General features: G+C 41.2%; 1 protein-coding gene and 1 long non-coding RNA gene across 2 annotated transcripts in view; one reads left to right on the plus strand and one right to left on the minus strand.

Annotated features, from left to right (window-relative positions):
- Positions 1-1,645: 1,645 nt before the first annotated feature.
- On the minus strand, positions 1,646-20,486 carry LOC100218133 (cytosolic phospholipase A2 epsilon). Its single transcript, XM_002199038.6, has 21 exons — positions 20,375-20,486; positions 19,641-19,724; positions 16,925-16,997; positions 14,505-14,641; positions 13,989-14,120; positions 12,514-12,554; positions 11,777-11,819; positions 11,005-11,074; positions 10,645-10,814; positions 10,424-10,504; positions 9,679-9,716; positions 8,901-9,036; positions 8,114-8,250; positions 7,482-7,704; positions 6,678-6,792; positions 6,217-6,354; positions 4,826-4,933; positions 4,102-4,293; positions 3,362-3,528; positions 2,782-2,968; positions 1,646-2,204 (listed from the first exon to the last, which is right to left on the minus strand). Exons 1-21 carry the CDS (start codon positions 20,399-20,401, stop codon positions 1,996-1,998), a joined length of 2,508 nt encoding a protein of 835 aa, XP_002199074.5. The 5' UTR covers positions 20,402-20,486; the 3' UTR covers positions 1,646-1,995.
- The window catches only part of LOC140684282 (uncharacterized), a 52,594-nt gene continuing 34,479 nt past the window's right edge, over positions 4,234-22,348 (plus strand). Inside the window, exon 1 of the long non-coding RNA XR_012056327.1 lies at positions 4,234-4,355. This is a non-coding gene — a long non-coding RNA (uncharacterized lncRNA). The remainder of the gene's footprint in view (positions 4,356-22,348) is intronic.

Consider the following 22,348-nt stretch of genomic DNA (forward strand, 5'->3'; position numbering starts at 1 on the left):
GGTATCTGGGCTCTGGCCAAAATAAATGAGGCTGGAAATAAGGTGCGTAACCATTGCTGGAAGATGACCAGTGACCAAAATATAGGTCCATGAAATGTGGTGACTTCACCATTCCTGATACCTATAATAGAAGAGGGATAATTTTTCTTCAAGACAGACTTTGGTCAGCCACAGATCATCAAGACTGACATTTCAGTAACTGCATGGCTGGTAACAGTCTGACATCTATCAGGTCTAACAAGATGATCTGATGGCACTTCTGGCTTTTATAAGCCATGGAAAATAAATCAGATTAATAATCTAGTATGATATAAAGCTCATTTGTTATTTTACTTGTTCTTCCACAGCCTAATAGCAATTCACCAGAGTTACACAATTGAATAGCTCTGTACAGTGCTATAAGATAGACTTATCAAAGAAGTGCAAGCTGGTAGGACCATTTAGCAAACAAAAGTGGGAAGGCCCAGAAAACTGTCCCCCAACATGCTGCTAAAGGCTTATTATATACCTGCAAACAAGGATTGCAAAGGCAAAGCATGCAATCAAGCTAGGTATCCCTCCAGGTTTTGCTTTAACATCCCTCTGCCAGACTGATGATACTGTTTAAAGCTTCAGAGTAACACAATTCAGTCAAGCACACTGAATATCTTTATCTACTTGTTTGGAAAGCAGAGATAAAATCCTCCACATTAGCCTTGAAATGCAGCTGGCAGCCAGAGGCCACCCCAGCAGCAGCCCACCCTGGTACCAAAACTTTGCCAATGGTGTAAACCCAATTGGCAAACGATACTTCAGAGACAAGTATAAATCAGGAGAGGAGTGGCTGGAGAGCAGCCCTGCAGAACAGGGATCTGGGAGTGCTGGTCAGCGACAGGCTCAGTATGGGCCAGCAGTATGCCCTGGCATCCTGGGATGCATCAAGCATGGCATTTCATATTCTAGTCTGTATAATCTGCATTCCAAAGAATTTTAAATGTTACCACAGGTGGTTTCAGTAGGCAACAAATTGTAGATAGCCTACTGTTATGCACAGAGAAACTCAACTCAACCTAAGTTTAACCTTTCAATGAAAACCCCAAAATCCACAAACCCACAAAAAAAATCCAACCAAACAAAAAAACCAACCCAAAACCTGACAAACCAACAAGACATTTACATTGCAGACCGCAATGAGGTCTCCATTCAGCTTCCTCTTCTCCAGGCTGAACAGACCAAGTGACCTCAGTCACTCTCACACAGCTTCCCCTCAAGGCTTTTCATGGTTTCAATGCCCTTGTTTGGACACTTTCTTACAGCTTAATATCTTTCTTGTCACATTGTAGTATCAAAAACCACACAGAGGACTAGAGATGAGGCTGCCCCAGTGCAGAGGTGAGTGGGACAATACCCTCCCTTGCCTGGCTGGTGATGCTGGGCCCAATGTACCCCAGGACAAGCTTGGCCCTCCTGGCTGCCAGGGCACTGCTGACTCACATTCAACTTGCCACAGACCCCCAGGTCGCTTTGTCCCTTTCCACAGTGCTATTCTCCATACTGCATGTGCTTTTGTCTAAGCATGCAGCGTGCCATGATCCCAGTCACAAACTTGTCCCAAATGTTGCTGCTTATCTGAGCATCACCTTGCAAATACAAAACACAAGCCAAGTTAATAAAATATGCTTTTAATATGGTCTGCCCTGAAGATGTCAGGCTTAAACACTTAATGCTTTCAGCGCAACAAGCACCATATTTATTATCATTTTAGCACCTTTTTCTTTGTGGCTGCCCATCCTCTGTACCATACTACAATTCATACTCCATGGTTGTAACTGAATTGTAATGATTTCTGCAGTGAAATTCTTTGGAGAAAAAGTTTTTCTTCAGTCTTTTTTGTTCACCTGAGATTACTATTTAGTGGGATTGAGCAGAAATGTTTGAAGCCTGCTGGCTAATAGTAAGAGACCATCAGATTCTTAGCAGGTTAAGGGACTTAAAAGCACCCTCTCTTGTCTGACATTATTTCTTCATCTGCCTTTTCCGTGCCACTGCTGTGTGCAAGGCCTGTATAATGAGGTCTTCATTATTGAGGATGTTGTATTCAGCCAGCTGAACCAGGCAGTCATACGCCTTCTCAGTGTATTGAAGGGAATATGTGGAATATGGGGAACAGCAGCCGTAGAGATCAACTTTGCCATCTTCCATCTCTGCCTCTGAGCGCTTCTGACCTACAAGGAAGGGTGAGAAATCACTGCTGAGAGAAATCACTCTGGTCATAAACAAGCAAACTCTTAAGAGAGGAAGGAAAAGAGCTGTTTCTCCACAGAGAGAGTTCACAATGTAAATTACTTGTTCAGCTTTAATTAAAAAAAAACAACAAACAAACTCAAATAATTGTTATTCAAATTGGCAGCTCAGTCCCTGGCTCAAGCGCATACCAGTGGCTTTACAGAATGAGGGGAAAAAAAAAGTGTGATTATTCTTACATGGGTCTGCATTCTAGTTCTTAGCTGTACCTGAAGGTACCTACAGTATGTATCTACACATTAGTAGATACATCAAAGTTACCTGAAAGCTAATTACCTGCAAGATAACTAGCTTTGGGATTGAAACATCCCAGCCTTGGCACCAAATCTCGCAGTTAAAAAAAAATCTCATGGTTAAAAAAAATTAACTTTAAACAACAAACATTTGATGTACTGGAAAGAGTCAACAGTGAAGCTCAAGAGTTGAAATATTAAAGACATTCCTTTTAATAGGCTGTCCATGATGCAAACCTTCTTTTTAATATATTTGAGTACTTGCCTGGTGCTTTGTATTTTTGGAAGGTATCATTAACTAGAGGGAAAAATAGCAGTACTGGTGCTCCTGGAGTCTCAGCACCATCAAAGAGGTAGCACTCCTTCAGGTTTTTCCTGTCTTCTTCACTCAAGTCCACCCTGGGAAAAACTATTCCCTGCTCAGAGCAGTACTTGCAGGTCTGGTCCAAAGCCTGGATCAATGAACAGAGCAGTACAAGACTTCAAATAGGATTTTAAGGCTCAGGATTTCTTGGAGTCCAGTAATAAAGTAGACACTTTCTAAGTTGCTTGTGCAAAAGCTCTTAACCCCTAATCAAAAGCACTGTGACACTGGACAGAAGTTTTTTCGTGGCTTTTTTTTTTTTTCTTGTTTTCCTGAGTCTTAGCACAATACAGTTTATCATGCAAGAAAAACAAATGAGACTATGTGCAGCCTATAAAAGATGCATTGCACTTCATCATTAAGCTAAAAATGCTAAAAGTTAAGACTTTTAGTAGGACCAATATAAAAAGCACCTAACTGTTAAAAATTATAGTTATACACATACTGAAGAAGACATAAAGACTTTTTCAATTACTCTCACCTGTATCTGGGATCCTGCACTGTAATTTAAATGCAGGATGACATCCACCTTTCTCTCTGGTTTTAAAAGTGGCATGATGCTTGTATTGATGAAAAATCCAGTATCTACCAGAGACAGGAATTCATCTGATTGTGTCAGCTGGTTGGGAAATGTGTCTAACACAGTATCTGGAAGAAAAAAAAAATTCTTGCTGTAAGTGCAATACCATAAAAACTTGTTGGCCTGTTTTTCCACCCTTACACCATGTCCACAGAGCCTTAACTGGTTACAGTCCTTGGGGAAGGGAGATTTGCCATATCGCTTCTCCCTCTCAGCTGCAGTCACACGCAGTTTCGGACCTGCAGTAAGAACATTGATGAAGGGGGTTTACTGTGCCTCCCCACCAAGTGTGTCTGGGAAGAGAGGCAGGACCTGGCGGCCCAGAGGTGAGTGCCACCAGCAAACCACGCCATGCTACGTCCTACAGCGTGGTCAATCATAGACTGCTCTAATAGAGATTCTGCCCAAACCTGCAGCATGGTCAATCATAGACTGCTCTAATAGAGATTCTGCCCAAACCTGCAGCATGGTCAATCATAGACTGCTCTAATAGAGATTCTGCCCAAACCTGCGGCATGGTCAGTCATAGACTGCTCTAAAAGAGATTCTGCCCAAAGCTGCCTTCCAATCCCCAGTCAAACTGGGGGGCTTGTTTTGTTCCGCTTGTTTATTGTCCCGCCAGGCCCACGGTCCCGCGTTACCTCTCCACCTGCGGAAGCGGGCGCTCTCCAGGTAGCGGCGGTGCAGCTGGAGGCCCCTGAGGAAGCTGTGCTCGCGGGCGAGGCAGGCGCGCTCGGTGAGCGCGGCGCGCAGGGCGCGGCCCAGGGGCCCGGGCGGGGTCAGCAGCCGCGTCCGCAGCTCCCGCGGCGTCCCGGCCAGCGCGGGCTCCTCCTCTGCGGGGAAAAGCTGCTGAATTCCACCCGCCCAGAGCAGCGCCAGCCCTCAAGAAGTCATGGTAAGTTATAAACTCTGATGTTTTCTCTTTTTTTAAAGGACCGACAAGCATAAGTGACCAAACTAAATAGAAAATGAGACGCTACTCTCACTAAACAAATACCATCCTTACGCAGTCTGGGCTTGGATAAAAACCCCCAAGATACAGTGCCAAACAGCAATAAAACTCTACTCCAGACACACACATTTGTTAAACAGACTGAATTCAGGCGTTGGAAAAGGACAGATGTTGAACTTCTTTGTATTACTGCAGCTCCCACTTGAAGCAGTCAAAATAATTTTGCTTTATTAATAATTTACAGATCAATTTTATTACTTCTAAACATTTTAATCATCTACCAGCATCAGAGTTGACCCCTGATAGACCACAGGACTGGATATTTTTTAATTATTTATTTGTACTTTGCAGCATGAGACATAAAAATCCATTTAACAATAAATACACTGTGAAAAAAAAGTATGGCCATTTACCTATATTGTCAATATGGTCCCGGGTCCACCTGTGCCAGAAATCTTCTGATGAATGGGACAAATTCCAGATATATAACACATTGAATGAAAATAAACTACTCCACATGCCTGTAAAAGAAAAGAGTTTTCTAACTCAAACATTCACATATCATGAATCTCAAACTGTTATGATGAGATTAAAATTGTGAAGTTTGTTTTTGTTACTTTGTTTTAAAAGCATGACATCATTTTTATTTGGTTGCTGGTTTTTAGACCTTATTTTTGGTATCCAGTTTTTGTGTTATATGTACTTAGGGATGGAGATCTTTGTAAATTAATATGGAATTTGTATTTTTAGGGGAAAAAAAACCTCAAGTATCGTGAAGCTTGTATAAAAAGAAAATATTAAAGTTTGCAAACCAAGAGATTTGATGTGGAATTACATTGATAAGAGCATAACTACAACAGAATCTTACAGTCTCTGCTTTTGTAGGATTCCCTTTTGAGAATAAGCCTGTTAACACACCAAGGATTCAGTTTTGACCATGAATTTTTGAGCTTGAAAAGAAATTTCTTTGGTTATCCATTAGGGCACAAGTTCTCACTGTTTTTTCATTCAGGGAGTGCAGATATGTGACAATCCAGCACAGACTGAGGTTGAAATTGTACAGTGTCTCCTTCCTGCTCAGTGAGGTGGCCAGTCAAAGAGAAGTTTACTTGTGAAATCAGCCACAAGCTGACAGCTTGTCTATTTGTTGGGAGAACACACAGCCATGCTCTGCTGCAGTCAACAGCAAAAAGGTTTCAAGGATGGTTGTGTTGTTTTCCCCCCAGCCTTGCCCAGGCAGTGTGGAAACTGGAGCCAGTGACATGTGGCCTGCTCCTCTGGAGCAGGAGGGCCTGGCATGCTCAAATGCATGTTCAAATGCTCCCTGATGCAGTGGAGAATCAGCATGAAGGCTCATCTAAAATGTTTATAGGGAGCATACAAAATACTGACTAGCCGTGAGACAGGCAATAGGCTCGGAAGTTCACCTTCTGGGGTAGCATGGGTTGAACCATGGATTCCCAGGGACTTCAATTCTATTTTGTACTGGAGCCATACTATATTTTTATTCAAAACTAGGTTTAAAAGTGTAAATAACTATTTGATGGTCCCTTTGAAGTTTCTTCTTTACTGTAAACTGAAACCATTCTAGTAAATATTAATTCAGCAAAGAGATATTTATCCTCTCTGGTGAAACTGCCATCTTAGTCCTGCAGCAATATTTTATTAGAGTGTAGTTTATATAGCTCACATTAAAAAAAAAAACCACAACAAAAACCCAAACAACCAAAACCAAAAAATCCCCAAACCAAAACCCCCAGAACAAAACAAGCAATAAAATAATTTATTGTTTTTAATATCTTACCTTCCAAGAAGCAGATTCTGGATTCAGGGACCTTCTTCATCAATCGTCCCATGAAGAACTCACTGCCAAAATCCTCAGTGCGAACAAAAACTCCATATTTTTGCAATCCCACCTCATATGGGGTGAACTCCACCCATTCTGTAAAAAAGAACCCAGAGAACAATGTCATTATAGCCCTCAAAATTTTGGGTCTAATAGTTTGGACCAATAAGAATGAGTTATAAGCATGCTATAACTGAAAGCTCATGAACATGGAAAGGCTTTGGAATATTTTTGAGTCTGTTGCATAGACAGTCAAACTTTTACCTGACCACAAGGATATTGTATGAATACACATTAGCTGAAATCCTGGTCTTCAAATAAGAGGAGGTTTTTAGGCTGTCTAAAAAGACTGTTCCACATTAAATATATTTACCACCTTAAATATAAAGACAAATTACTCTCAGAAGTCTCATAATTACCTTTGAAATCCAGAGTGCTGTAGTTGTTCTTGACATTGATTGCAGTGTATATAGGAAGTGGGTTCTGACCACGATCAATAGCCTGTTGCTGATCAGAGAGTCTGTGGTTGTCCTTCTGTGATTCCAAAAATATGATTACTGAGACAAAAATTAGCATGGCAATATTCTCTGCATCTAAGCTTACAGAGCAGAAAAATTCCTGCCTCTAATGTATGATGTGTGCTCAGCTTGTCTTCTGAAATTTTCCATATTTTTCAAAATTCCTGTAAGTGTTCTGTTACTGAAATACCTGCAGCCATCCAATCTGATGCCAGATTATTTGATGATGCAGTAAGATGAAAATGAAAAGAAATAACAAAGAGCAGAAAGCAGTACTTTTGATATAAAACATATTATTGCATTGTGCTGCAGCTTTATGGAAGACCCCACACCTTTCAAAAGTCTGCAGGTCCTTTTGTTAACATCTCTCATGGGCATGCATAATGTCTGCAGTTTTGTTATTTCTAAACAAGTAACTTGTAGAATATGAAAAAGAATTCTTAAACAGTAATACTGTTTCAAAATGTTAGTCTTGAAGTTTTCGCAGAAAAACATATTCAAAATTTCACAAGCAAAATGCTGATTTTCACCATGGATGAGAATCTATAAGGCTGGCACCAAATGTTTTGGAAATGGCTGTGCATTTGCTTGCACAGTCTTGTAACAAACTGCTTTTCTCAGAGCCAACAGAAAAATATATTCTCCAGAAATAAATGTTCAGAAAATGATAAGCCACAGTAAATGCTGCTTTATGATATACTGTACCCCATCATGCAAAAAAGATTCCAGGACAAGCCCCCAGAGATCTATAAAAGACGTTTTGCGGCCCTCTCTTTTCCGCTGGCACAGCTGCTTTTTGTAATACTTCAAATATTCCAAAGAAAAGGAATTTATTTTGCATTTTGTCATATGTTTTCGAGCCTCACTGATTTGCTTGTCGAGATCCTTTTGTGACCAGTCAGCATCTCTGTACAAGTTTGACATGGTCCTAGGAAGAGGAAATACATATTGAAGAGGGATAAAAAGCACACCAAATCTTGAGGTAGGCTATAGCTACATTTAATGTTTCTGGTTTAAGTTCTAGATTAATGTTTCCTTTCTTCAATTCCCTATGAAACTGTCATGTTCCCTTTGAAGTCACAGTCATTATCCCTGTCAAAACAGCTTGAACAACTTTCCATAAGCCATTCTTAGAAAAACACTTGTTTTCATGTAGTTGCAAATTATGTGACTTTCCTCCATGAAAATACTTTATTCTGTCAATTTTGGAAAAAGATTGCAAAGTAGGACTGCTGAGAAGTTATTATAGGTAAACTAGTGTACATCAGCCCCAGCCTCCTTCAGCACTTTGGTGTCATGAGGGAGCCTGCAGCCAAGGGCTGCCCAGTCCCACTCACCATGTAGTACCAGACAAGCCAGTCAGGTAGGTGGCACAGTCCAAGACATTGAGCTTCTTGAGCCCCCTCAGGCTGCCATACAGTGCAGTCAAGGATCTCATCCCTCCTCCTGTGGTCATGATGGCCACCACCGGGGTCTGCGCAACACAGGGACAGAAAGGGCCAGCGTCACATGGCGGCTGCACCTGACTGCAGAGTGATACAAAAAGCCTGGCACCACCACGTGTGCCCAGCCACAGACTCCTTTCTAAATGATTTCTACTCAAATATAACCTACCATATATTTTATAAAGGAGAACGAGAATAGAAGCAATGACCGTTTTTGCTTAGATATCTGACACTTGTCTCCAGTGTGTTCAACAGTGATGTTTGGTATGAAACAAATAAAAGTGCAGTAATTCAAACCAAAAGAGACAGTAAGAGAGAAAAAGATCAGTTGTAAAAGCAGGAATTAAAAAGAAAACTCACAGGCTGAAGAGAGGAGGGACTATCAACAAGGATAACAATAGTAGAATAAAGAGTGTGGAAGAAGCCATTCCTATATAAGGAATGTCTGGTCTGGCTTCCAGGAAAGGTGTAGCAAGAAAAGTGTTAAACTCAGAATAGCAACTGCAAAGGACAAAAACAGCAGGGTGATTTTCAAGATATGGGGCAGTACTGGAGGTATATATAAGTTTTAAGATGAAGAAAGATCAGAAAACATTTTAACTATGAAGAGGTTGTGTTATACCATTAAGCTCTCACTGCTAGGTACTGGTGAGATGTTTTAAATATTTTCCTTACAGACCTCATGGTCCAGCAGATCCTGTTCCAGCTGCAGAACCTTCTTCAGAGCAGGAATAACATAATTCTTCCTTTTGCAGAGAAAGTCTTGCTCCTGTATACAGAGGTCAAATCCTAAACGCACATCAAGGTGGTCTGGGCTGAAGCAGAGATCAGGAAAAAAGAATATTCCATTTTATTGTTGGTAGAGAAACTCAGAGTTTCCAATGCAATAAAATGAACCTGATCCACAAAATACTACATTTACAGAAGGTGCCTTTCCTACACCCCCAAGCAAGTATGAAAGAAGGATAGAAAAAAGTACTGATAAATTTCTAAGCAGCTATCAAAATAAAACCTAAGGAAAGACATTCCTGCAGCTAATTTCTGAGATACATTCTGTCTGGATTCTCTCATATTTTGGTGAAGTGAGAGCTATAGGAAAAACTGCTCATACTTTCTTGAATTAGGGAAAAATTTTTCTTACTTCATTATAAACAATGCCATGTGATCGGCTGCGCTTTAGCCCAGGGTTAAAGAAAAGGTAAAAGACTGTGCTGAGCATAACACTGGGTAGCATAATCAGCTTGTAATATTATTTTTTCTATTAATGTCTCAGTATGGGTTATCAACATGCATTACACTACACTACATGCTGTTGCCTCCAGCTCATGTGAATGCCATATGACCTGGTGACACCACCTACAGTTCTGCTGTGAGTGCCTCCTCCCCAGTAAAGAGCCTAGGATAAGATGAGTTCAGCTTAGTAAAAGTTAACCTCCAAGAGTGGCCAAGTCTCTTACCAGTCTTCTGCCTTCGCATATAAATCGAATCTTTTATCCTGGAAAGCAAGAATGTGAACAATGTGAGTGCTGACAACCTGCTTCTTCCCTGCAGGTGTACCCTGTGTGGGTACAAATCAGGAGCTCTGAATAAGGAGCTCGAATAATCCAGCAGCCTATGCAAATTGACTGTAGTGTTTTACTGAAAGGGAAGGTGTTCAATAATTTTTAATGTTGTCTAGTAAATGTAACATTTGAGCATAACTGCTGTTTACAGAGTCATGATAATGTACACCCTGCCCATCTCTACTAACAGTAGCTCTTAGGCAGCCAGCTGGACTATGACTCTCTACAGCATTTTCTTTCTGTGGCTTATACCCCACAACAGTCGTGATCCTTTCGTTCTACATGGATTTTTTTAAACCATGAATCTAAAAGTGCTTTGTAAAGCACTGTCAGCATCAGCAGGAGTCTGACGCTACCTCAGTCAGTTCAGGTGCCCCACTGGTGTGTGAGAAGGGGAAGAGCAGAGCTTCAACATTAATGTGAAGTAAGATCAAGATGGAGTAGCAAGATGCCCCACATCTATTCAAACAGGAACAAGACACAACCTGGCCTAATTGCTGAAAGACCTAACACTGTTAGGCTGTGGTATTTTTGTCTGCAGGCTTTCATTGTCAGAAAGTACCATGGTAATCATCAGGGTTGATGCAGACTTCCACATCCAGGATTCTCAGCCTCTCCCACTAAAAAAGGAGGCACTCACCTCTGCTAAGATCATGTTTTTTCCACTTGGAACGGAATGAAGTTCCACATTTGGAAAGCCTGTATTACACACACGTGAATTCTGAAAAAATACAAATAAACCGAGGTTTATATTGTAAGGAATATTACTCTCTGCCCACAGTGCAAATTTATGTTACCATTTATGGTGTCTAATATTTTACATGCCATTATTATGTTTTTTAAAGCTGACTTATAACATACCGAGGAGGAAGGCGGTTTCTTCCCTGGTAGTGTAACATCCAGCATTGGCTGCTTGTATCTGGCATAATGGAATTTGGCAGGAGAGGAGGAGCTGAAGACCAGATTAGATCCCAGCACAATGTCCTGGGTGCCTTCATAAGAGCCTTGCACTTTAAAGGAGAATTCTTTTTCTAAGGAAATGACACAAAAGCAGACACAGATTAGTTTTCTCATCAAAACTGGTAACAAAAATTCTTACAGTCTATCACAAGGCTGTTGTCATATTTTGTATTTGTTGAGGTTTTTTAATTCTTACATTAAGCCAATTGTGCTCAATATTAGCACATCAGTTAAAAATAGCTGATGGAGAAATAATCTTACTTGACTTCTTTCCTTTTTTCTTCTTTTTCTTCTCAACCACCTGAACTTCTAAGCAGCAGATTTTGCGAGACTGTAAGATGTGAACAGTAAAATACATCTTGGCAGGTAATTTTCCAATATGACATTCTGTTTCCTAATCTAAATGGGAGACAACCAGGGCAAGGCAGGGGTGCAGTGTGGATAAACAGGGTTTGCAGAAGTAAGAAGATTTTTCACAACAAAGTGAAAAACAGTACTTTCAGGGTAAACAGGGTTTGCAGAAGTAAGAAGGTTTTTCACAACAAAGTGAAAAACAGTACTTTCAGGATCCCAGAGATGCGAGGATTGTTTTAAACAGAATTCATGAGCAAGCAAAGAAAATTTTCTCAAAGCAGAGAAAATTTCAGGGATGGGAAGTCCCTGTGTAAAAAGCACAGTTATGAATGTGGAAAATTATATGTGCATGGGACAGGACAAACTCTCTCACTTCAGCAATATGGGAATTTGGGAGGAGTGATGTCTAAGGAAGAATTCACTGCTGCACAGATGTCTCAGACCTAAACCACTTCCTTGTGTTTTCTTTGCAACAGCGAATTGGGCTGGGGGTTCCCATGCTGCTCCAGCTACAGCATCTCCAGAGGTGCCATCCACAAGGATGTGTCATAATGAAGTGGGAAATGACAATGTTTCAGTGCTGGCTGTCTCAGTCAAGGGGTATGTAGTCCTATGACCGTGAGTCAAGTGAAACAAGTGTGGCAACAGGACAAGAAAGATGATGAAATACAACACTTACCACTAGGACTCCATTAGTAATGATGGTTTCAGGAGGGCCTGAACTAGGAAACAGAAAGACAAATGCATTTACAATAACAGTATAGTTAATGAGCCCCACCCTTCTCCTGATTTTCCTCTTGCATATTTTACCTGCATATTGGATTTGAAATAAAAGTCCCAGGAGACTTGTTGTACAAGTTTCCTCACTCTACTATGTCAAGGCACAATTGTCATCCTACTGGCCCATCCAGTCCTGGAGCTCAGCAAAAAAAAAAAAAAAAGCCAAAGGTGCTCTGAGGTCAAGCCATGTAGCAATTTTATGCTGAATCCCAAGCTGAGGCCAAGGATGGTTTCATGGAATCCACTTTTTTTTTTAAAAAAAAAGAAATCATACTTTGTTGAATGATGGAGCAATAAAGGCTCTGGATCAGAAATCCAGTGTGCATTATTCCATGTTGTGTTTTGAAGGGAGGTGGACCCTGTTGCTGATCTCAAACACAAGTGCATAACAAGCCAGCAATATTCTGGTTTTAAATAATGTTCACTACATTAGACAAAGAAAATGTTTTAGGGTGTTCTCCCTGTTTGGCTGAAGTTCATGGGAGGTCATTCTGGCATTCACCCATTTGTCGACACAGCTCATAGCACAGATTCCTTGGGAATGAAGCACTCTGAACAATCAGACTAGATTATTACATGCCTCTGAATTGCTGTTTCTTTTTGTTCCAGGTAATGTTGCATTTCATGTTTACTCACATATTATCCAAGGCAAATCCCACCTCCAACTCCTCTTGTCTCTGGAAAATTAAGAAAAGAAAATTATTTTGGTACTAATTTACTGGCACTTCTCATTCTCACAATCTGGCTATGCATGCACTGTTTGTGACCAGCAGAGCATTTAAAATAGAGGCACACACCACCTCACATCTGTGTGTCTTGAGCCTCAAGATTCTCTACTGATAGGAAACTTGTGGATGGCTGTCATAGCAGTTTTTAACACAGAAATTGATTGCCTTGCCTGCTTCTGCTGGGGCCTATGGGACAGACCTAGGAAGAGATATTGTCTTATTCTGAGTCTGCCAGCAGGAGGAAAGGAGATTTGCTGAAGGGGAGAGCCAAAGCCTTCTGGTGTTGGGAAGAGAAATGGTCACATGCAAAGAGGTAAATCTGACATTAAGGCTTGGTCTGTGAAGTGGTGAAAAAGAGTATAATCCTCAAGGGAAAGAAAGCACAGACAAGAGAAAAACAAAAGTGGAGACAGAAGGGATGATGAACAGCAAAGTGAGATCATGCTGTAGGCTACTTAGTTGCTCAAATTACCCACTGAATTAAAGACACCAAGAAGTTAATAATATAGGACAAGAAGGTTTACAAAGGCTTGAAGGCTATGAGCTCTAACTGGTGTAGTTGTGCAAGCACAAAAAGAAACTGCTTGGATAAGGCATCTGTAAGCACTCAAAGTGATCATCTGGGTACAACTAGCCAAACTTTTAATTTCATCAGAGCTTAGTAAAGTCCACACACTGCACCTTTGGTATTTTGCAAGGAACGAAATCGTCAAATAAGATATTTAGAGAAAAAGAAATGCAGTGTGGAGCTCAGGTGTGTGTAAATAAGGTAATTCCTCAACTGAGTGGCACACGACAGATGCACCAGAAACTGGAAGGGAACTGGAAAAGGAGAATGATAGACAGAACATACTGGGAGATAGGACGTACAACTTTCAGTTTCCCTGGACATTCAAGATAGGATTATTTCTTGCTGCCAAGCTGGGTGGCATGACTTAGACTTCATTTAAATGCCCATGCCACATTCCATAATTAGCAACTAGTCTGGTTTGACATTTACCTCTGATCACAGAGTTTTTACTTCCTAATTATTAGGCTAATCAATAGGTTATGACAAAATCATCAGCTACTGGCATGGACACCCTTCTTGACCCTTGATGGGGACAGGCTCAGAAAAGTGACAATTTTGCCAAATATACCTGAAATTGGTGAGCCTCTGTGGCTAACACCAAACCCTTCCATGTGCCTACAGATCCAGGTGTAAAGAGGTTTTCCCACATCAGAGTGAAAACCAACTTATTTTTATGTGGCTAGGTAGCTGACACACAACAAAGAAAAAAGGCAAAATTTTACAAATAATCTAAAAAATTTACAAATTTTTAGACAGAAAAGCTAGCAAACACATGCTTGCCAAGCTATTTCACGTCTTATTTCGGACCTCACCTGTGAATCACACTTGAAGTGCAAGAAGACTTCCTCTCCCAGGGAAAGTTTGGCTGTGTCAAAGTACACTGTGAAGAGGTGGTCATCCTGAGTAACCACATCCTTATCGTAGAGTGCCAGCTCCAGCACATTCTGGGAAAGGAAGGAAAGGACTTTAGAAATGTGACAGGTTTTATTCAAAACAAGAGATCCTAGGGATAACTGTTTTGAGCAGTGGGAGGACAAAAAGAAAAAGAACAGGAAGGGAAGGAAGTGGAGAGGAAATCAAGTCCATGTCAGCACCTATGAGGTGGAATGAGAGGAAATCATAGACATTTCAAACACCATATTCTACCTATGGCTGAGAGAGACAAATGCCTTTCATGGCATGGAAACCATCATGAGGATATGAGTTATTCTCACACCTTTCTGCTTATTTCCTTGCCTCTTGAGAAAATTGCTTATGTCCCTTTGCAAAAGTATAAAAACTCTCAGTAGCTCCTTTGGTCAGTTACCAGAAAAGTCCCAGTTCAGTACCTTGACCTGACTCTGGATCCTGAAGTAGAAGGTTTCATTCCAGACTGGATCTTTGCAATTCTTGATGGCTTTAGTTTGAAATTTGTCATTGGAAGCAGTTGGCAGCCACAGGCTCACGTAGCAATCAGTTTGGCTCACTGTATTAAAAACACAAACACATCTTTCACAGTTTGATGCTGGCATGATGCCAGTGTCCCCATGAAAATACACCTTCCCAAATAAGTGGTGTGAGATGCGATCAGGAACAGAGCAGAGCAGGCCCAGCTTAAAAATAAAGGAAAAAGAATTTCATTAAGCTACTACTATGATAAAAGACACACACTAAATCCAGAATGAAAACCTTCCAAAACATTCCTCCTTCCCCCACCCCAACTCCAACAAACCACAATGAGACACAACTTGGACCCTCAATCATCCTTCAGATACTCAATACTCAGTCCATCAAGGGAGAGAGGAGTCTCCCTTGCACCACAGACCCCCAGGAAACACAATTTCCACTTCTTGTGTTTCCATGTTACACATGGCACTGCCTGGAGAAAATCTGCCAATGTGACACTCTCCTTTCCATGTCACAGTATTCTCACCACTGTGCATGGACAGACTGCTCATAGGGCTCCTTTAAGGATGGTTTGCCAAGGACTAAAAGAAACAACAGTCCAATTTCTCATTTTGGGACCACAGTCTCCCCCATTTTCCTCCTCCCCTGGGGCCGAGGGTGCAAACAGAGATTTTCATCTTCCTGAAGACAGAGGGCATCACCACACCCTCCTCAGCTTTTCTCTGTTCGCTCCATTCCTGCACTGATAGTTGCTGAAGCAGGTCTCTTATCTCACCATTGCATCGCCCTAAAAATTTAGTCTCAGTTGCAGGAGAAATTGGTTCAGTCTATGGCTAACAAGAAAAGTCCAGCCAAAAGCCACTCCATCATCTCCTCCCACACAGGATTCTTTCCCTAACATCTCAGGCCCCAGACTGTCTCTCTTCTCTTTCAAATCGAGGAGGAGTAATATTTCATAAAGCTTTCATTCCCCAGGAAAGGGTTAAAAGTCCTGGACTCCCCAGACAGCTAAAATCTCGGCCCAGGACTCCATCTCCCATGCTGGGTACCTTCCCCCACTTCTCCTTCTCCTCTACCGGCAAATTTCCAGGTGTCTGCAGGCTCTCTGTCTCTTTCCCTCTGGGTGGGGGGTGGTGGGGGGGAACAAAAACATCTCAGACTTCCTCCACCCTTCTGTCCACAGGAGCTGGCTCGGTTCCAGACCCCTCACCCCCTGGCCTACCTCTCCAGGCTGCATGGCTGGGCAGGAGAGGTCTGCACCCTCCAATGACCAGAACCAAAGAGACAGTTCTCCTGGGAGTTCTTGCTTTTAACCCCCTGTGTCCTCAGAGGCGTGTCCATGCCTTCAGTGGTCACTCCAGGTGCCAGTATCCAAACCTGACCACTGATTGGTTTGACCCCAACTTCCTGAGAAAAATCCCTTCCATGTCAAACCACGATGCTATCAAACATGAGCATTTGCTCCAGAAGAAAGAATTAATTGAAGAATAGGAAGTTCTGCTTTCAAAGAGAGACATTATGATACAAAATAGTGTATTTGTTCAACATAAACAATACAATTTAGGTAGGAGGAATGGAGAAAAAGGAAGGGTGACATGACTCTTTTCTAAATAAATGTGATTAGAAATATAAAAAATACATTAAACATGAAGGGTTTTATTATCCTTCTATGTCATCAAACAATAAGTTTAGCCAAGGATAAAAAAATCCAGGAAAAATGCAGCAAGCATTAAGGAGACAAAGTAATATCTTCTCATTTATCTAAACAGAACATTAAGAAAAATCTTTCAGCATAAGTAAAGATACAATCTCCTATTATATTTTGTTTCTAGGCCAGCAGAAGTCAGAGTAGCTACAAAATGTAACAACACCTGATAGACTTTTTTCTGGGAATGCTGGCACACAGAGAATTAGGGTATGGCAGTTTGGATTATTAGCATTGAGAAAACTTTGAATACAAGCTAAATTTGAGACAAGTCTTCTCATCTTTCAGTATTTATTCAATTAATGCAATAATTTTGTGTTCTTTGTCACACAAATATACTACAGAGGAAAACATGGGAGATCTTTCCACTTTTTTTTTTTGCTTTCAACAGATGGCAGAGCTTTTATTGGTCTTTCTGGGGATACAGACAAACGTGTGTGATAGGCACAGCTGTGACCTTATGGAGTTACCTCAGCTCAGAACAAGGGCTGATGGAAAGAAGAACAACACTGCTGGAACCAGCACACAAACGACAGAACTGTCTCCATTCATGGAAGACATGTAGAAATCACCTTTTTTTGGAGCAGGACAGCTCTTAGCCCACGGAGGTGAGAGTGACCTCCATGAGCTCCTCTATAGAGCACTACAGATACTTACAGACATCTGCCTGGTGGATATTTCTTGCTCTTATGATTCTTACAGTCAGTAAGTAACACAGAGAGGATTCTATCTACAGGGGAAAAAAACCAAACATACAGAAGACAGAAATGAATGCTAAAGTTAGAATAGAATATTTAGAAGACAGAAGTGATCAAGAGAGATAAACTCCCAACTCAGGAACAATTTAGTTGAATTTTCTATTTGATTATGAAACAGCCAATACATTTTTTTCCCTGCTAACATCTAAATCAAGTACTAGACTGAAACACTTCTTTTCTTCTGTAGCATGATGTGAGGATTTATCTTATTAGAGCATTTATTTGTTTCTTATCTAAAACATGGCTGCACAAAGTGCTAAGATTCAGACCCAGCTTGGGAGAAGATTTCTTTTTTAAATTTCCAAGGTAGAAAAGACATGCTTTGTACCTTCTTCAAGTGATAGAACTACTATTGTGGTGGTTACCTTCTATCTAGTCATTACATATATTTGGTGTCCTGGGCTATGAGATTGGATTTTCTCATATTCCTGCTCTTTTAAATGCTGACCTCTGATCCCCAAACTGATTTTAAGATCTGAGAAAGAGATTGCTGCTTTGCACTTCCAGCATGCTACTTACTATGCATGAGGTTTTCATTTACAGGGATATAGCTGCCCTCTTGAGCTAAGGTCAACTCTGAGTTCTTGTGAGAAATTTCTCTCTAATTTTGAAGTATGTAAACTGTTCACAACTCGAAATTCTTTGCACTGTTTTGCTTAAGAAATGTAAACAGTGTTTCACACGTGATAAGAAACTCTCGTTTTTTCTTTCAGCTTCCCTCTTTTGTATTAGACCATGTTTGTGACCTCATGAATGACTTCTTACCCTCTCACATTGCTGTTCTGATCTCATATTGGAGATATGAGTTCATATCTCCTCTCCCTTTATCATAAAATAAACAAATAAGTACCTACCACATAATTTATTATTTCTACTGTCATGTGGGGGGGGGGAAGGAAGGACACCACATACCAGAATATAAATCCACAGGAAATACCTGAAAGGCACTTAGCACAACTATGGGACCATGGACAGGTAAAGACTTCGCCTATACTGCAAAACGACTATAAAAGACCATCGCCAGCCCTGAAGTGGCATTAGCATGACACTGACCTCATTAGACCCACTGAGAAAGAAGGGTGACACAGGCAGTGCAGGAAAGGAGAGCAAGACTTTTAGCTGGACTGTCTGAGCAGAACAATTTTTATGTGCTCTGTTAATAATGTCCATTCACAAAAAGGGAAGTGCATCAGTGTTCATGGTCTTAATGCATCCGTGAGAAGTCTCTCCGAATGTCTAGCCTGAGTGTAACAATGCAGGCAGCCAGGGCTAATGAATACAATGATGTTGAGATTGGGGTCAGTTAGCAAGTATTCTAATGAAGAAACAGGTAAAATCAGCCTTCAAGTAACCAAAGTATTCTACTCTGGGAAAAGACACCAAGAATATTTGTACTATGCATCTGCACACCAGGTCACTGGGTGTGCATATCAAGGGTGTCAAACCACTGCTAAAGGTCCCAAGAGTAGCTGTGGATCAGACTACCAAGGGCATTTGAATTCATGTTTAAAACCTAACTCCTCAAGGCACAGAAATGAGGCAGGTACAGAAAATGCTCAGTAATTACAGAACCAATAACTGATGCTGCCAGTGGCTGGCTTTAGAGATGACAATTCCTGGAAAGGCTCAACTCAGTTTCATGGACCAGATGCCCTGGAGCCTCATTCATGGTAATCCCAATGTGTCAAGAAGGCAGTACAGATTGAATAAAATATTCAGGCATGTGGATGTGCCTCCTCGTGACCAAGGAGCTTTGGCTTAGACATCACAGAGCTATAAATAACAAATGACCAAAATCCTGTCAGCTTTGTGAGTTTTGCCTAAAAAATTTGAGGTGTTTGGTGTGTTCTTCTGAAACTGCTGCAACCCCTGAAGTGTAGAGAGTTGTATTGTAGGGTGTATTTTCTCATCTTTGGGTTTTCCATTCAGCTAATCAAGAAAAGGTTAGCTGTTCCTTAAACTGTGAGCATAGCACCTGCTGCTCAGCAACTTTACTCATCACAAAACAGAACAAGGAAGAGTTCCTAATTATTACTAAATGGCCTCAAACTAGAGAGAGCAAAGGTAAAAATCTTTTCTAGCACATCTATACATCTAGTCCTCTCATTTCCTAGAGGAGAGATTTCATGTCTGAAAACTCCTGGAAATCTATTAGTTTTTACTAAAGGCCAGAAGAGGGGTTAATTCATGAAATTATGTGTTGAAAATCCAGTTTAAGATTCTGCCATACTATTATGAGAATAAATGGCAGAATTTCCCAGCTCTTGCTATCTACACTGTCAGGAAACTTGCCCTTGTGCTTTAGCAAGATATGTAGAAAAAACCTATTGAAACCCATCCTTTTAAAGATATTAAACAGGCATTGATTGTCTAAACAGGCATTGATCCCCATATGCCAAGGACAAGAAGCCACACACATTTAACATGAAGCAAGACTATGTAAGTGGAATGATAGTATCGATAAGTGGGACATTGTCTCATGGAGGGAACTGAACAGGTTACAGTAGCTAATTACATTGTTTGGCATATGCTGAACACTGTCTGTTTTCACCCAGCCTCCACCCAGCAGGAAAGTCCCCTTTACAGTTTCCTTTTGAAATTCTTCTTTGTGGTACCTTTGTAAGAGAAGTCCACTGTTTCTCATCAGGATTCAGCTGCATAGTTCTGTCTCCTTGTTGACAGGTTTGAGTGATCAGCTCCTGAAACAAGAAGGGCCAACGTTATCCCTGAAAAAACCATCATTTCTCTTAAAGGCAATCCTCTCTGGGAATTGAGAACTTCAGAGCCACAGGGATATGGAGCCCATGGTCAGTGCTGGCTGTAGAGCTTTGGCAGGAACTGGGCTTTCTTGCGGTGCCCGGTGCCACTGCCTGGGCTGTGCTTGCCCCACTAAGCCCGAGGAGAGGCGTAGCAGCCAGGTAAGGTCCGCCCTTCATGACACACAGGGAGGGGAAGCAGCTCCTGGCCCTGGCTGTTAAAGGAACAGCAAATCTGTCTCACACAAACACACCCTATTATTAATCTTTCATCTTGAAGTACACCTCTGTGTTACTTAATACTTCTTCTGAACTTGCATATATGGTGTCTCTCAAATTAATAAAACCATAAATATTTAAAATGCTCCCCTTGTAAACAAGCTCTTACTCTGCAAGTAGCTTTGTTTTTCTTTCTGTGGTTTACTATAACTTAAAAAGTTTCTACATTAAGGTCTTGAAGCCTTGTCTTTCTTCACCCTGCCTAGAGTCATTACAGTCAATGGTAGGTCAGGACCGTAGTATCATCTTTGCACTACATGCAGCACAACCACTTCAGATCCCAGATGTCTTGCTTTGCTCTGCACCTTTCTTACCTGAGACAAAATGCCATCTTGGTCCATTGTGGTTGCGTCCACACACACGTCCAGTGTTATCTGTGGCAATGCAATCTCACATCTCCCAGCTTCCACAGACACCAATGGTTCAAATGTCCCAGGTGCAGGTGAGCAACTATTTTATAAACTGACTCAGAGCCCCACCTCTGACTGGTTTCTTAAAACCAGTCACTCTCCTCCCATCCCATTTTCTTATGGTAGGAAGCTGAATCCTGTGATCAAATAAGTAGGAAAAAATACCTTTGCCTATATAACAGGTGGAAGTTTTGTGTTTGAGTCACTTTGCTCTATACTGGCCAATAGCAAGTTTAAAACTAAACATAAGAGAAGGATGCCCTCTTACCTGAGCACTGAACTTTCAACTTAGCAAGATCTCAAAGCCCACAGAAATATATACTGTGCAATAAGATACAGCAAGAATACATAAATTGAATTTAGGTTATTTGTGACAGTCAAGCAGATACAAAAAAAACCAGTTAATGAGAAAAAAAAAAAAAGAGAGAACACTTGCTCTCAGACTAATCTGGTTATTGCAAAAAAACAGTTTAAGGCTTTCTGAACCACATGTCCCTACAATCCAAGGTCTAGGCATACAAAGAAGCACACTCATATGGTGGTTTATATCTATTCAGCCAAGGTCCAGCAGGGCTGGTTCTCTCCTCGAGTCACTGTATTCCTTCCCTTTCCTTTCCTATGGCTTGTTATTATTATTTTTGTGCTTAGCTGTAGAGTCCTGAAGCAACAACTTTCCTTAGCTTAGCTCCACACCCGTGAATACTTCTGCACCATTTTCTAGCTCAGTCTGACTCTGGCTGCAAACTAACTGCATTTAAGTGCCTGTGTCCAATCCAATGAAACTTGCCAGCCAGATGCAAAATCAGCCCTGACCTCGCGCTGCCCTCTCCAAAGTCCTTGACACAAGTGTGAGACTACTGCTGGGGCAGGACACCTGCCCCTGCCCACACACAGCTGATCCTTTGCTATTGAAACTGGCATGGCTCACAGTTCACTGGAAGAGGATTAGAAAAGGCAGCCAAAGACTGTTGCATCATCAACGGATCATAACAGATCAAACTTTCTGGGGAAAGGGATTATTTTGGCTTCCCTGCTTCCCCAGTACATCATCTCTGAGCAAAAAGATGCTCATTCCCTGAGCATTCTTGAGCTTACTGGTCAAACACTGCCACCAGCCAGCACAGGTCCCCTTTGCACATTCCCATGCAAAATAATATCAACAGTCATCACAGCCCACTTGGTAGAATACATTTTTGCCATAGGGTACAGTATTTTGTGATGCCATGAAGGATTGTTGTGTCTACACACATGGCATGTTTCCTCTGGGTGCCAGCTCAATGCTGTAGCTTGATGAAATGCATTTTTCATTAGGTCACAGAAAACCGGCAGCATTAACATGTCAGTCATGTTTAAAGACAGTGCTTTACTGTAACATCTCCATGGAGGGCAAAACTATTAACCAGACTGTTTAGCAGCACTGGACCTCTTCCCACTGTGCCAGTGGCCAAAAAACTCTCATTTTCATGGACAGCATTTGCAATCCACATCAAAGACAGCCCTTGCACGAGGGAGGTACCATGGTTCACTCCATACTCCTGCAATCTGTCTCTAAAGGAGACATTCCTTTATCCATGATGCTCACAGCAAGTATTTGGTTTGCTCTTTGCAGAGATAAAAACAGTTTTGTTTTCCAGGAACAAGGAATGCTCACACTCTGAACCTGAAGCATATTAATGAAATGCCTGAATATGTGCAGCTAGGCGGAATTTTCATTTTGCAAACAAGCCTTTATTGTCTTGTACTGTATACACAATTTTTTTGCATGTAAATAACATTTATTCAGAACTGGAGGCGGGAAGAGTTTATGGCTAAAACCTGTGTTTACTTTTTCACAACAGGGTTTTCAGGTAAAAATGGAGACAATTCCCATTATTATAT

The sequence above is a fragment of the Taeniopygia guttata genome, chromosome 5 (genome assembly GCF_048771995.1).
Source record: "Taeniopygia guttata chromosome 5, bTaeGut7.mat, whole genome shotgun sequence".
Classification (NCBI taxonomy): domain Eukaryota; kingdom Metazoa; phylum Chordata; class Aves; order Passeriformes; family Estrildidae; genus Taeniopygia; species Taeniopygia guttata.